The 13,329-nt window shown below is 37.5% G+C and overlaps 1 protein-coding gene and 1 non-coding gene across 2 annotated transcripts; both read left to right on the forward strand.

The window, feature by feature from the left end:
- Positions 1 to 1,033: 1,033 nt before the first annotated feature.
- On the forward strand, positions 1,034 to 3,933 carry LOC107484071 (uncharacterized). Its single transcript, XM_016104683.1, has 4 exons — positions 1,034 to 1,236; positions 1,506 to 1,947; positions 2,459 to 2,741; positions 3,821 to 3,933. The coding sequence occupies exons 1-4, from the start codon at positions 1,034 to 1,036 to the stop codon at positions 3,931 to 3,933; spliced, it is 1,041 nt and encodes a 346-aa protein (XP_015960169.1).
- A 7,535-nt stretch (positions 3,934 to 11,468) lies between these two features.
- On the forward strand, positions 11,469 to 11,572 carry LOC127747281 (small nucleolar RNA R71). Its single transcript, XR_008009081.1, has one exon. It is a non-coding gene; the product is annotated as a small nucleolar RNA R71 (small nucleolar RNA).
- The last annotated feature ends 1,757 nt before the right edge of the window (positions 11,573 to 13,329 follow it).

Here is a 13,329-nt window from a genome sequence, read left to right on the forward strand (position 1 = left end):
TGTCACGGATCATCACATTCATCAAGTTGAGGAACAAGTGATATCTTAGAACAAGAATAAGTTGAATTGAATAGAAGAACAATAGTAATTGCATTAATACTCGAGGTACAGCAGAGCTCCACACCTTAATCTATGGTGTGTAGAAACTCCACCGTTGAAAATACATAAGTGATAATGGTGATCATTGGCTTTGGCCCCAGAGAGGGAACCAGAAGAACCAAGATGATCTGAAGATCTAAAGTGATCCAAAGATGAAAATACAATAGCAAAAGGTCCTATTTATAGAGAACTAGTAGCTTAGGGTTTACAAAAATGAGTAAATGACATAAAAATCCACTTCCGGGCCCACTTGGTGTGTGCATGGGCTGAGCATTGAAGCTTCTATGTGTAGAGACTTTTCTTGGAGTTAAACGCCAGATTTTGTGCCAGTTTGGGCGTTTAACTCCCACTTCTGTGCCAGTTCCGCTGTTAAACGCTGGGAATTCTTGAGCTGATTTGGAACGCCTGTTTGGGCCATCAAATCTCAGGCAAAGTATAAACTATTATGTATTGCTGGAAAACCCAGGATGTCTACTTTTCAATGCAATTAAGAGCGCGCCAATTAGGCTTCTGTAGCTCCAGAAAATCCACTTCGAGTGCAGGGAGGTCAGAATCCAACAGCATCTGCAGTCCTCTTTCAGTCTCTGGATAAGATTTTTGCTCAGGTCCCTCAATTTCAGCTAGAAAATACCTGAAATCATAGAAAAACACACAAACTCATAGTAAAGTCCAGAAAAGTGAATTTTAAATAAAAACTAATAAAAATATAATAAAAACTAACTAAAACATACTAAAAGCATACTAAAAACAATGCCAAAAAGCGTATAAATTATCCGCTCATCAAGGGTCCTCAATTCCCAATCACCACAAGTGTTGAATCAGTAGTCTCTCTTAAACCTGAAGCTAGCTGGACTGAAGAAGACCGAAAAAAGGTGGAGCTCAATGCCAATGCTAACAACTTGCTCAACTGTTCAATCATCTTCGAGGAGTACCGATGGGTATCACGATGCACAACGGCAAAGAAAATCAGGGAAAACTTCAAGTTACTCATGAAGGAACCACCATAGATAAAAAGACCAGGATAGATATGTTGAACAGAGAGTATGAAATAATTGCAATAAAGGAAGGAGAATCTATTAATGAACTGTTCGAAAGATTCAACATCATCATTGTTGGCTTGGATGCTATAAGAATCAAGTATCCTGAATCTGTGCTTGTGAGAAGAGTGTTGAGATGTGTCACTAAAGAGCGGAAAACTAAGGCATTAATCATATCTTAGAGTAGTGGTCTAGATTCCATGACATAAGATGATTTAAGAGGAAACTTACTTGCTTTCGAAAACACTTATTTGAAAAAGGATTCAAAAAGAAAGGAATTGCTTTTACATCTGTTACTAACCCCCTGGATGATGAATCCAGTGATAATTACTCTGAAAATAAATTTGTGTTGTTTGCCAAAAAATTCAGGAAAATGGTAAAGTTCAAGGAAAGAGGCAAGGGAAGCAGTTCAAGAAAACAAAAGAAAGATTTTAACAAGGTGACATGTTACAAATGCAAAGAGACTGGGCATTTCAAATCTGATTGCCCTAAGTTAAAGAAGGAGGAGAAGTCAAAGAAAGGAAAGAAAAAGGAACTGATGGCTTCTTGGGAGGACTTGGAAAATGACTCAGACAATGATGAAGAATCTGAGACCAAGTCCCAACCATGTCTCATGGCAGATCACGTTGAACAGGTAGTCTCTCATAACCTTGACACTGAAGATCTTCATCTTATGATAGACCACGTTTCTGAAAAAATTACATGTTTCTTGCTGGATAACCAAGATCTTGAACAACAAATCACCATTCTTAAAGTTGAAAATGGTTTCCTTAAAGATAAACTAAGGGAGGCTGAAATTGCTGTTGAACTTGTTGAAGAAAATAAGCAGTTAAAAGCTCAACTTAGAAGCTGTGAAAGTGATCATTCTGTTGTTGCATATGTAAACTGTTTTAAAGAAAATGAAGAGTTGCTAAAAAGGATCAAAAATCTTGAAAATGACTTAGCGAAGTTCACTTAAAGTTCTGAAAGTTTAAATCAAATCTTGGCTAGTCAAAAACCTCTCTATGATAAAGCTGGTTTGGGGTTTCACAAGAATTTCAAATCTGTTGAAAAACCTTATTTTGAAAACATGGCCTCATCTTCAAATGATACAAAGTTTCAAAACCCAACAAGCTTTAGCAAAACAGCAACTCTAAGATTTTGTAAACTATGCAACCGAAATGGCCACTTTCTCATTCAATGTTTCTTTGGTGAGAGAATGATTGGTGTCAAAGTTTACAAAGTTATTTTTTACTACAATGGTTTGGGACATAGGAGATGGTTTAACGTGAAAGGATCCAAGAAGATTTGGATACATAAGGTCACTTGAGCTCATTTTGTAGGTATGCCTAGCATCCAAGCGGAAGGGCAATATGTGGTTCATGGATAGCGGATGCTCTGGGCATATGACCGAAAAAGCAACCTTCTTCATAAAGCTTGATGAGTATGACGGAGGGTTTGTCACTTTCGGTGATGATGGTAAAGGAAAAATAGTGGCCATTGGAAAATTTGGTAAAAGCTTCTCATCTTCTATAAATGATGTTCTTCTTGTTGATGGTTTGAAACATAATTTACTAAGTGTTAGCCAATACTCATCTTCTATAAATGATGTTCTTCTTGTTGATGGTTTGAAACATAATTTACTAAGTGTTAGCCAATTGTGTGATCTAGGTTTTGAAGTTATTTTTAGAAAGTTTGTGTTCTTAGTTGTTTGTGAAAATCTAGGGATATTTTATTTGAGGCTAAAAGGTGCAATAATGTGTATGGATTGACTCTTGAGGACTTGAAAGATCAAAAAGTGACATGTTTTACCTCTCTTGAATATGAAAAATGGCTATGGCATAAGAAATTGGGTCATGCTAGCATGTACCAAATCTCTAAGCTAGTTAAGAAAAATTTGGTGAGGGGAATTCCAAATATTAAATTTGATAAGGATCTTACTTGTGATGCTTCCCAATTAGGCAAACAAGTAAAATCCTCTTTTAAAACAAAAGATGGAATTTCAACCAAGAGGCCATTAGAGATGTTACACATTGATCTTTTTGGACCAACAAGAACTCAAAGTTTAGGGGGTAAACACTATGGTTTAGTGGTAGTGGATGATTACTCTAGATTTGGTTGGGTGCTTTTTCTTTCTCATAAAAATGATGCCTTTCATGCCTTTTCAACCATTTGCAAAAAAATTCAAAATGAAAAAGATTTGAAAGTTTCCCATTTGAGAAGTGATCACGGAAAGGAATTTAAAAACAAAGACTTTGAAAAATTCAGTGATGATTTTGGAATTGCTCATAACTTTTCATGTCTTAGAACCCCTCAACAAAATGGGGTTGTTGTAAGAAGGAATAGAAGCCTCCAAGAGATGACTAGCTATGGCCATGTTATGTGAAAATGAGATTCCAAAATTTTTATGGGCTGAAACTGTAAATACAACTTGTTATATTTTGAATAGGACCATCATTAGAAAAGGGTTAAAGAAAACTCCTTATGAGCTATGGAAAGGAACCTCTCCTAATCTAAAGTGTTTCCATGTTTTTGGATGCAAATGCTTTGTACTTAACAACAAAGAAAATCTTATGAGGAAATGTTTGTTGGATACTCCACCACTAGCAAGGCTTATAGAATTTACCTCAAAGAACATAGAACCATAGAGGAATCCATACATGTATCTTTTTGTGATTCTAATTCAATTCCCAGTACTGTGATAGAAAATGATTCAGATTGTGAAGATGTTGTCAATAAGGAAATCAATGAAGAAAATCCTAAGTCTGTTCAAAATGAAGAATCTGTCCGTCCTGTTTTGTCGCATCAGGATGGATGAGACATTTCTATTTTGTCTCCTGAGCCAGCAAGAGAATCTGGAATAAAACAACCCACTGATGCTCATTAAAGCTCAACACCACTCCGAAAACCAAAGAAATAAAAGTCCATGAAGGGTTATCCTCATGACTTTATCATTGGTGATCCCTCACAAGGTGTAACAACAAGATCCTCATCCAAAAAGCAATCCAAACCAAGCAATCTTGCTTTCTTGTCACAAATAGAGCCTAATAATGTAAAGCAAGCTCTTGAAGATCCTTCTTGAGTCAAAGCAATGCAAGAAGATCTAGCTCAATTTGACAAGAATAAGGTTTGTACATTAGTACCTCATCCGGATAGTAAGAAGGTAACGAGTACTAAGTAGGTTTTCAAAAATAAACTAGGTGAGGATGGAAAAGTTGTTCGTAACAAGGCTAGATTAGTGGCCCAAGGTTACGATCAAGAAGAGGGTATAGATTTCGATGAGTCTTTTGCTTTGGTAGCTAGAATGGAAGCAATTAGGTTGCTTCTTTTCTATGCTGCCCATAAGGGTTTTAAAATGTTCCAAATGAATGTTAAATGTGCTTTTCTTAATTTCTTTATTGATAGAGAATTATATGTGGCACAACCCCCCGGTTTTGAAAATAAAAAATTTTCAAATCATGTTTTAAAACTTTCTAAGGCCATTTATGGTCTTAGGCAAGCTCCAAGAGCTTGGTATGAAAGGCTTAGTGCATTTTATTGGAAAATCACTTTCAAAGGGGTACCACCAACACAACTTTATTTATTAAAGCATCTAATGATGATATTCTCCTAGTTCAAGTTTATGTGGATGATATTGTGTTTGGATCGGCCAATGAATCCTTGTGTGAAGAGTTTGAAAAACTCATTACTAGTGAGTTTGAAATGAGTTTAACGGAAGAGCTAACTTTCTTTCTTGGCCTCCAAATTAAACAAACTCCTAGTGGCACTTTTATTTACCAAGGAAAGTATGCTAAAGAATTAATCAAAAAATTTGGCCTAGAAAATTCCAAACCAATGGGAACACCAATGCATCCAAACACTAAACTTGAAAAGGATGATGACGGGAAAGATGTGGATGAAACAAGGTTTAGAGGAATGATAGCTTCACTCATGTATCTTACCTCTTCTAGACCGAATATTGTTCAAAGTGTGGGTGTATGTTCAAGATTTCAATCTCACCTGAAAGAATCCCATCTTTCGGCCATTAAACGCATCATTAGATACATTAAGGGAACTAGTGATTATGGGTTATGGTATCCAAAATCTGATGATTTTTGTGCAGTAGAGTTTTGTGATGCAGATTATGCGGGAGATTGGGTGGATAGAAGAAACACATCGGGCATGTGTTGCTTCCTTGGAAGTTCACTCAACATGTGGTCAAGCAAGAAACAAGCCATAGTAGCTCTATCCACAGCCGAAGCTGAATATATCTCTGCCTTCGCTTGTTCTTCACAATTAATTTAGTTGAAAACTCAATTAGAGGATTACAAATTAAAAATCAATAGTCTACCCTTATTTTGTGATAATATGAGTGCCATAAACATTTCTAAAAATCTTGTTTTGCACTCAAGAACCAAGCACATTGAGATTAAATATTATTTTATTAGAGAATATGTGCAAAAGGGAACTATTGATATTCAATTTGTAAAATCTGAAGAACAACTTGCTGACATTTTTACAAAACCCTTATGTGAAGACAGATTCTGCACTTTGAGAAGTAGTTTGGGAATGATGGAATTATGTTTTGTTGAAAATTTGTGAACTTTTTGACTCTGTTTGGTTTTGTCTCGTATGAAAACAGGACAAATTTCAGCGTGAAATGAATGGGCCATGATACAGGGAGAGACTGAGCTGACATTAATTATCTTGGGCCCCACAAAATCTCTTTGACGTTGCTCTGACCCGTTTTTGAGTTTGCCCGTTTTTTACCTGTTTTTTAGTTTGCCTTAATCATGCTTTTGGGAAGTTGTCAAATCAAATCTTTATCCTTCCCTTATCCCTTGATTCTAGGAGCTAAACTTTCAGTTTTAATTTTAAATTCTTCCTTGGTTAATAACCACGCTCATTAATGGGTATTAACTGCCTCCATTCTCTCTCCACTCAGCATTAAATGCTCCCCTAACCTCCCTCCACCTTTCTCCACTCACTTCGGCCCTCTCTTCATCTTCCCTCTCCCTTCCCATTTCTTCATAACATGAAAAAGAAAGTTGCCCTAAGGAAGAGTAGCCGAACCCTCTTACCAAAAGTTCCTCCATTCTCAACCCCTCAAACCCATACAAACATTCATATACACTCCACATCTTCTTCATCTCATTCACCATCATCCAAATAAACCAAAACAATGAGAAGGAAAGGGATAGCCCAGTAAAATTCATCCAGGAAAAAGCTTGGAAAGAACAAGGAACCAATCATAGAAGAAGAAGAAGAGGAGTCTCACACCTCCCTTCCCCACTCACCACCGAAGAAGGCAACTCCACATGCGTCTGCTCGAAGCTCTCAGAAGACCAAAGGTTACATGCTTCGTAACACAAAGGAACCACCGAACCTGGAATCCATGGAGTTCAAAAAATATATACAACAAAAGTCATTCACACTTTGATCCTGGAAGGTTCAACTCTTGTGCGTCTTATGAGTTTCACAAAGACGTGTTGAAGAAAAGTCATCTCTGTGCTTCATACCTAGTTAACCTGGATTTACTTGCTGCTAAAGGAACCAATTTTATCACCCTTTTTGAGAATATGAAATGGACTCCCCTGTTCAATATACAAAAACCTGTATACCCAGCCTTGGTTTGAGAGTTTTATGCAAATATGCGGCTAATTGATGGTGCAATCCATTCCTATGTAAAGAAGATTTACATGACTCTTAACAGAGAAACCATAAGCGCTGCCCTGGGTTATGTTGATGTGGGGCCAACAGCTTATATGACAGAGAAATAGGACTCACAAGTGGGGGTCACGCTCCAGATTCCTTTGTATCAAACATGCAAGAATTTTTCTGCTCTGAATGGCACTGTTTTGACTCATAAAGCTCTCGGTCCCAAAAGGGCATTGCTGCACAGAATTATCACTCACATTCTGACTCCACAGAGTGGCTCACACAATAGAGTAACCGTTTCTGATACCCTTGTGCTTTTTGCTATTATTACTTCATCTCCTATTTCCTTTGCATATCTCATGGTAACGCATATGTGGGAATGTGTTAGAAGTACCAAAAGGGCAAACTTTCCTATGGCATTTTTCTCACCTACATCTTTGAACACTTTAATGTTGATTTAACTAATGAAGAGGTAGAGAATAAAGTTTCGTTTATTAAGGGAGGAGGAGTTTCAGGTACTATGAAAGGCACCAAAGGGAAACGTTCAATGCCCTCTGACAGTGATTTTGAGAGTCGCCCAGCCGAGCCATCCAAGGTGGCAGAATCAATCAGAGAAGTTCTCACTGAGTTTTCTAACATGTTCCAAATGATGGTGCAATCTTACAAGGCCACTCGCAAGCAAGCATACAAAAATGAAAGAGCTTGGATGAAGTGCCAAGAAAGAGTGGGTCTGATGTTGCAGAATTTTGAAGAAGAGATTGGGGCTGCTGAAAAGGATAAGAAATCTGGATCTGAATACAATCTTTCTGATGATTGACTTATTTGTCTCCTGTTGCATTCTGGCTCTGTTTGATTTATTTTGATACTATGTAGGTTGTTTGGATACTTTAGACCTCTGTTATTTTGTTGAACTTTTGGATAAGGTTCTGGTTATATTTGTGTGTGCTCCATTGTCATTTTTTTGCTGGTTCCCCTTTGATGACAAAAGGGAGAGAAAAGCTGAAAATTTGAAAAGTTGGTAGAAACAGGGGCTAAAATCAAGTTGATTCATGATTACCCATGTACATGTGTTGCTCTGGTTTATGTTTTTATCATGATCTGATTTTGTAGGTTTATGCTTTATCATGATTTGTTCTTAGCTGTGATAAGTTTAATTAAGCTCTGATAATTTTAATTTAATAGCCTGCCAATTTTATGGAGTTTGGATGATGACCTATCTTAGAAACATGTTTATGTTTTATCATGATCTGTTCTTAGCTGTGATAAGTTTGATTAAGCTCTGATAATTTTAATTTAATAGCCTGCTAATTTTATGAAGTTTGGATGATGACCTATCTTAGAAACAGCTTCATAAATTGTAAATTATTGTTTGGCAAATCCTTTTGGCAGAAGTTTGGATGATGACCTATCTTAGAAACAGCTTCATAAATTGTAAATTATTGTTTGGCAAATCCTTTTGGCAAGAAACTATTTCTACAAGAATTAGTTTGATTTATTTAAAGTATGTTGAGTCTTGATTATATGTTGAAAAGTACTCTGAGGGTACTCAAGCATGCTTTATTTTTGTTGTTTTGATTGAGCAGAAAATCTTATGCATGATAACAAATGAGTTTTGTTTATCACTTCTACTCTGCTCATAAATCAAGCCATTCAACATCTCAAATTTTAAATGTTGAATAACATAGTGCCTTAAGCTTGATTTCAAAAGTTACAGGTAAAAGCTTCCCTTGGTAAAATGGCATATATTATGGGGGAGCCTTGTGATAATTGGAAGGGGAAGGAATCCAAATATTCAAAAGGATTACTCTAATCTTTGATTTCTTTCCATTTCAATTTTTGAATAATAATGTTTGTCATCAAGGGGGAGATTGATGAGTTTGGAAAACTCAAATTTAAATTGATGATGATCAAACATTATTAACATAATTAATTACAAAATTATTAATTAGATCTTCATATTTACAATTGCTAAATTAATAATTTTGTTTGTGCAGATTTTTGTTGGGCCGAAAAGAAAAATAGCATGCCCAATGAGTTGCTAAAACTCAGCCCTGGAACAAAATGTTTTAATTATTTTGGTTAAAGCAATTCTTGAATTAGTTGGGCTGGCATATTATGGAAACAAGCCCAATTGGTTAATCAATCAGCCTTGATGAAAAAATATATGATGAGTAGCTGAATTATTACTATAATGTTGGGCCAGATTGAATTATTATTATTAGCCAAAATTAATTTTTGCTAGACACTAGCTTGCTTGGTCCGAAATGAAGAAAAGAGAGAAAGCAAATGCTTCTTGCTTCCAATGAATCTCTCTCTTTCATGTGATGGATTCCAAATTTAATTTAATTATCATTAATCACATCGGAACCATGAGAGAGAAATTAGCAATTGATTTGATTGTTATCATCGATGCTACATACTACCTAAAGCAAAAAAAGAAAAGTGAATTAATTCATTTTTATTTCTTCATTCAAATCCATTAAAAGTTTTCTCTTTTCTCTCTCATCTCTCTTCTTGCATTCGGTCACTTCACAGAGAAAGCATAGGAGCTTTTGCAAGCTATCAAAGGCATGAAGAAGAAGCTAGAATCAAGCTAAAGACCATTGTAATGATGGAAAGAAAAAGAAAACAAAAAGTATGCTGTAGCTGAGATCTTCACCAAAAAGGGGTAAGATTTGGTGAAGTAAGCTCATGCTTTACATACCAAAAATGGAAGAAGATGATGTCGATAAGAGGAAGAAGATCTCAGAAGCATGGCTCGTCTCTGCTTTATGTTCACTCATCATAGAAGGTTGCTAAGGAGGCTACGTGAAGGAGGAAGCAAAAGTGGAGCAAGAGGAGCTGTCATGCATCTAGAATGCATCAAGGGCTAGGAATCCTTCTTGGAGTGTAAGTCAAGATGGATAGCTCGGATTGGTGAAGCTTGGTGTTAAGGAAAGACACAGAGGTAATTGCATGTTGGGTTTTACATTCGGTTATCTATCCTCTCTCTCTCTCTGACCGAACCGGTTTTGCATGAAGAAGAAGAAGTTTAGCTCGGTTCAAGGGCTTCAACCTTGGAGGCTTCCCCTTCTATAAATAAGGGAGAATAGCCAGGACTTGAAGCAAGGAAAAGAGAAAAGCACAGTGTTCCTATAGCTACTCAAGCTTAGAAAATTTCTCCTTTAATGTTTTTCATTTTGTAATTTTCTATTTAATTTTGTCTGTCTTGAGTCTCATGGAAAAAGGCAAACAGTGAGGTTTGTAAGAAAAAGCCATAGAGCGGAAAAAGGCAGAGTGTACAAAATTAAAAGAAAAAGCCATAGATGTCCGTAGAGGTCCTTTGTACATCATTGTTGTGTATCATGATTCTGTGGGAATCCCCTTGCATGTTGGGTTAGCACTTTGCAGTTGAAAGTTTGGTGGGAGGTTACCAAGTCAAGTTTAGTTTTGGGAATAGATTCTGGACCTGTCCCAGATAGGAAAGGTAGTTCTTAGGGAGAATTGGTGTTTGTAATCAAAGATGATTATAGTAAAATTCCATCACTGTTGTGATGGAGACAGGATGTAGGCTGCATTACACTTAGCAGTTGAACCAGGATATATCTTAGTGTAATTTTCTCTCTCTTCTACTCCATTTCTGATTCTGCTGCATAGAAGGCAAAACTGAAAAATATCTCCTGGCTGGTCACGAGATAAAACAAAAAAGTATCTTGGCTAGGCACGAGACAAAAACAAGAAATATCTCCTCAAGTGTTCTAAAGGACAGCAAGAGTTATTAAACAAAAAAGGGGCTAAGATTCAACCCCCCTTCTCTTAGCTACTGATAAAACCATTAATTGGTATCAGAGCTTGGTCTCAGATACCTTTGGTTCCTCATTAGGGAACTCCTTAGTGGTCAGTGGACGTCCTTTGAGGTCTTCCTCACTGGAAATCACTGCCTCTTCCTCCTCTATAGGTTCGGCCACTTTGGATATATTGATGGCTTTGCACTCTCTCTTTGGATTCTCCTCTGTATTACTTGGGAGAGTAGTATGAGGGATTTTAGTAACTCTTTTACTCAGCTAACCCACTTGTGCCTCCAAATATCTGATGGAGGACCTTGTTTTAGTCATGAAATTGAGAGTGGTCTTAGATAGATCAGAGACTATAGTTGCTAAGCCAGAGAGGCTCTGCTCAGAATTCTCTATCTATTGCTGAGAAGATGATGGAAGAGGCTTGCTATTGCCAAACCTATTTCTCCCACCATTATTATTATTGAAGCCTTGTTGAGGCTTCTGTTGATCCTTTCATGAGAAATTTGGATGATTTCTCCATGAAGGATTATAGGTGTTTCTATAGGATTCTCCCATGTAATTAACGTCTTCTATTGTAGGATTCTTAGGGTCATAAGCTTCTCCTTCAGAGGAGGCTTCTTTAGTACTGCCGGATGCAGCTTGCAATCCAGTCAGATTCTGAGAAGTCATATTGACTTACTGAGTCAATATTTTGTTCTGAGCCAATATAGCATTCAGAGTATCAATCTTAAGAACTGCTTTCTTCTGAGTCAACCCATTGTTCACAGATTTTCTTTCAGAAGTGTACATGAACTGGTTATTTGCAACCATCTCAATGAGTTCCTAAGCTTCTGCAGGTGTCTTCAGATGAAAGGATCCACCAGCAGAATAGTCTAATAACATCTTAGATAACTCAGACAGACCATCATAAAAGATACATATGATGCTCCATTCTGGAAGCATGTCAGCAGGACACTTTTTGGTTAATTCTTTGTATCTTTCCCAAGCTTCATAGAGTGACTCACCTTCTTTCTGTTGGAAGGTTTGAATGTCCACTCTAAACTTGCTCAGCTTTTGAAGAGAAAAGAATTTGGTCAGAAACACATTGACCAGCTTGTCCCAAGAGTTCAGGCTTTCTCTAGGTTGTGAATCCAACCATGTTCTAGCTTTGTCTCTTACAGCAAAAGGAAAAAGCATAAGCCTGTAGACCTCGGGATCAACCCCATTGGTCTTTACAGTATCACAAATCTGCAGGAATTCAGCTTTAAACTGATGAGGATCTTCTGATGGATGTCCATGAAACTTGCAGTTCTGTTGCATTAGAGAAACTAACTGAGGCTTAAGCTCAAAGTTGTTTGCTCCAATGGCAGGACAAAGAGAGTAGTGGAATGCCACGGAATTGTGATCACACCCTTGCAACTCCACACAACTAACCAGCAAGTGCACTGGGTCGTCCAAGTAGTAAAACTTTACGCGAGTAAGGGTCGATCCGACGGAGATTGCCGGCTTGAAGCAAGCTATGGTTATCCTGTAACTCTTAGTCAGGAGATTAGTGATAAAAATGATTTCGTTTGTAAAAAGTAAAAGAGCCTGAAATGAATGATACTTGTTATTCAGTAATGGAGAACAAGTTGAGGTTTCAGAGATGCTCTGTCTTCTGAATCTCTACTTTCCTACTGTCTTCTTCTCCAAACACACATGGCTCCTTCTATGGCAGGCCATATGTTGGTGGATCACCGTTGTCAATGGCTACCATCCTTCCTCTCAGTGAAAATGATCCAGATACGGCTTCTGTATGGCTAATCATCTGTCGGATCTCTTGTCTTGGATGAAAAATGCTCTGAGTACAGCTTCCGTATGGCTAATCATCTGTCGGTTCTCACTTGTGTCAGAATAGGACCTCTCTGTCCTTTTGCACACTGTCATTGTGCCCAACATTCATGAGTTTGAAGCTCGTTTGTTCTAACCTCTACCATGAAGGTTCTGATCTCACGAGTTTGAATGCTCTATTGTCAGGAGATGCAAGTCAAACTCGTGGATTAGAAACCCAAGAGATACGCACTCAAGCTGTCACCCAATGACTACGTTAAGCTCGGATAGAACGGAAGTGGTTGTCAAGCACGCGTTCATAAATTTGAGAATGATGATGAGTGTCACGAATCATCACATTATTCATATTGAAGTACGAGTGAGTATCTTAGAATAGAAGCAAGCATGATTGAATAAAAAACAATAGTAGTTGCATTAATCCCTTGAAACACAGCAGAGCTCCTTATCCCCACCTATGGGGTTTAGAGACTCATGCCATAGAAGATACCATATGAGATGTAAAAATGTCATAAGTCCTTAAATAAATCTCTAAAATTAGTTCTTATTCTAGACAAGTAACTTAGGTTTACAGAAAAGAGTAATTAGATGTAGATAGTGCAGAAATCCACTTCCGGGGCCCCCTTGGTGAGTGTTTGGGCTGAGCTTTCAAGCTTCCACGTGCATGTGCCTCAAATTGGAGTTAAACACCACCCTGGGCGCCAAAATAGGCATTTAACGCCAAGAAGTGTGCTAGTTCTGGCATTTTACACCAGAAAAGGGTTTTTGGCTGGCGTTTAACGCCAGTTTGGGCCATCAAATCTCGCGCAAGGTATGAACTATTATACATTGCTGGAAAGCCCAAGATGTTAGCTTTTCAATCCAATTGAGAATGCGCCAATTGGCTTTTTGAAACTCTAGAAATGTGCATTTGAGTGCAGGGAGGTCAGAATCTAACAGCATCTGCAGTCCTTTCTCAGCCTCTGAATAAGATATTTGCTCAGGTCCCTCAATTT

The sequence above is a fragment of the Arachis duranensis genome, chromosome 4 (assembly GCF_000817695.3).
Source record: "Arachis duranensis cultivar V14167 chromosome 4, aradu.V14167.gnm2.J7QH, whole genome shotgun sequence".
Classification (NCBI taxonomy): domain Eukaryota; kingdom Viridiplantae; phylum Streptophyta; class Magnoliopsida; order Fabales; family Fabaceae; genus Arachis; species Arachis duranensis.

Bases quoted from the DNA above. Each gene is read 5' to 3' on its own strand.
- LOC107484071 (XM_016104683.1), top strand. From the start codon at position 1,034: ATGGGTATCACGATGCACAACGGCAAAGAAAATCAGGGAAAACTTCAA. The intron at 1,237-1,505 runs GTATCCTGAATC...CAAAAAATTCAG, and splicing joins TTGGATGCTATAAGAATCAA to GAAAATGGTAAAGTTCAAGG. The intron at 2,742-3,820 runs GTTTGAAACATA...GTACTGTGATAG, and splicing joins TGATGTTCTTCTTGTTGATG to AAAATGATTCAGATTGTGAA.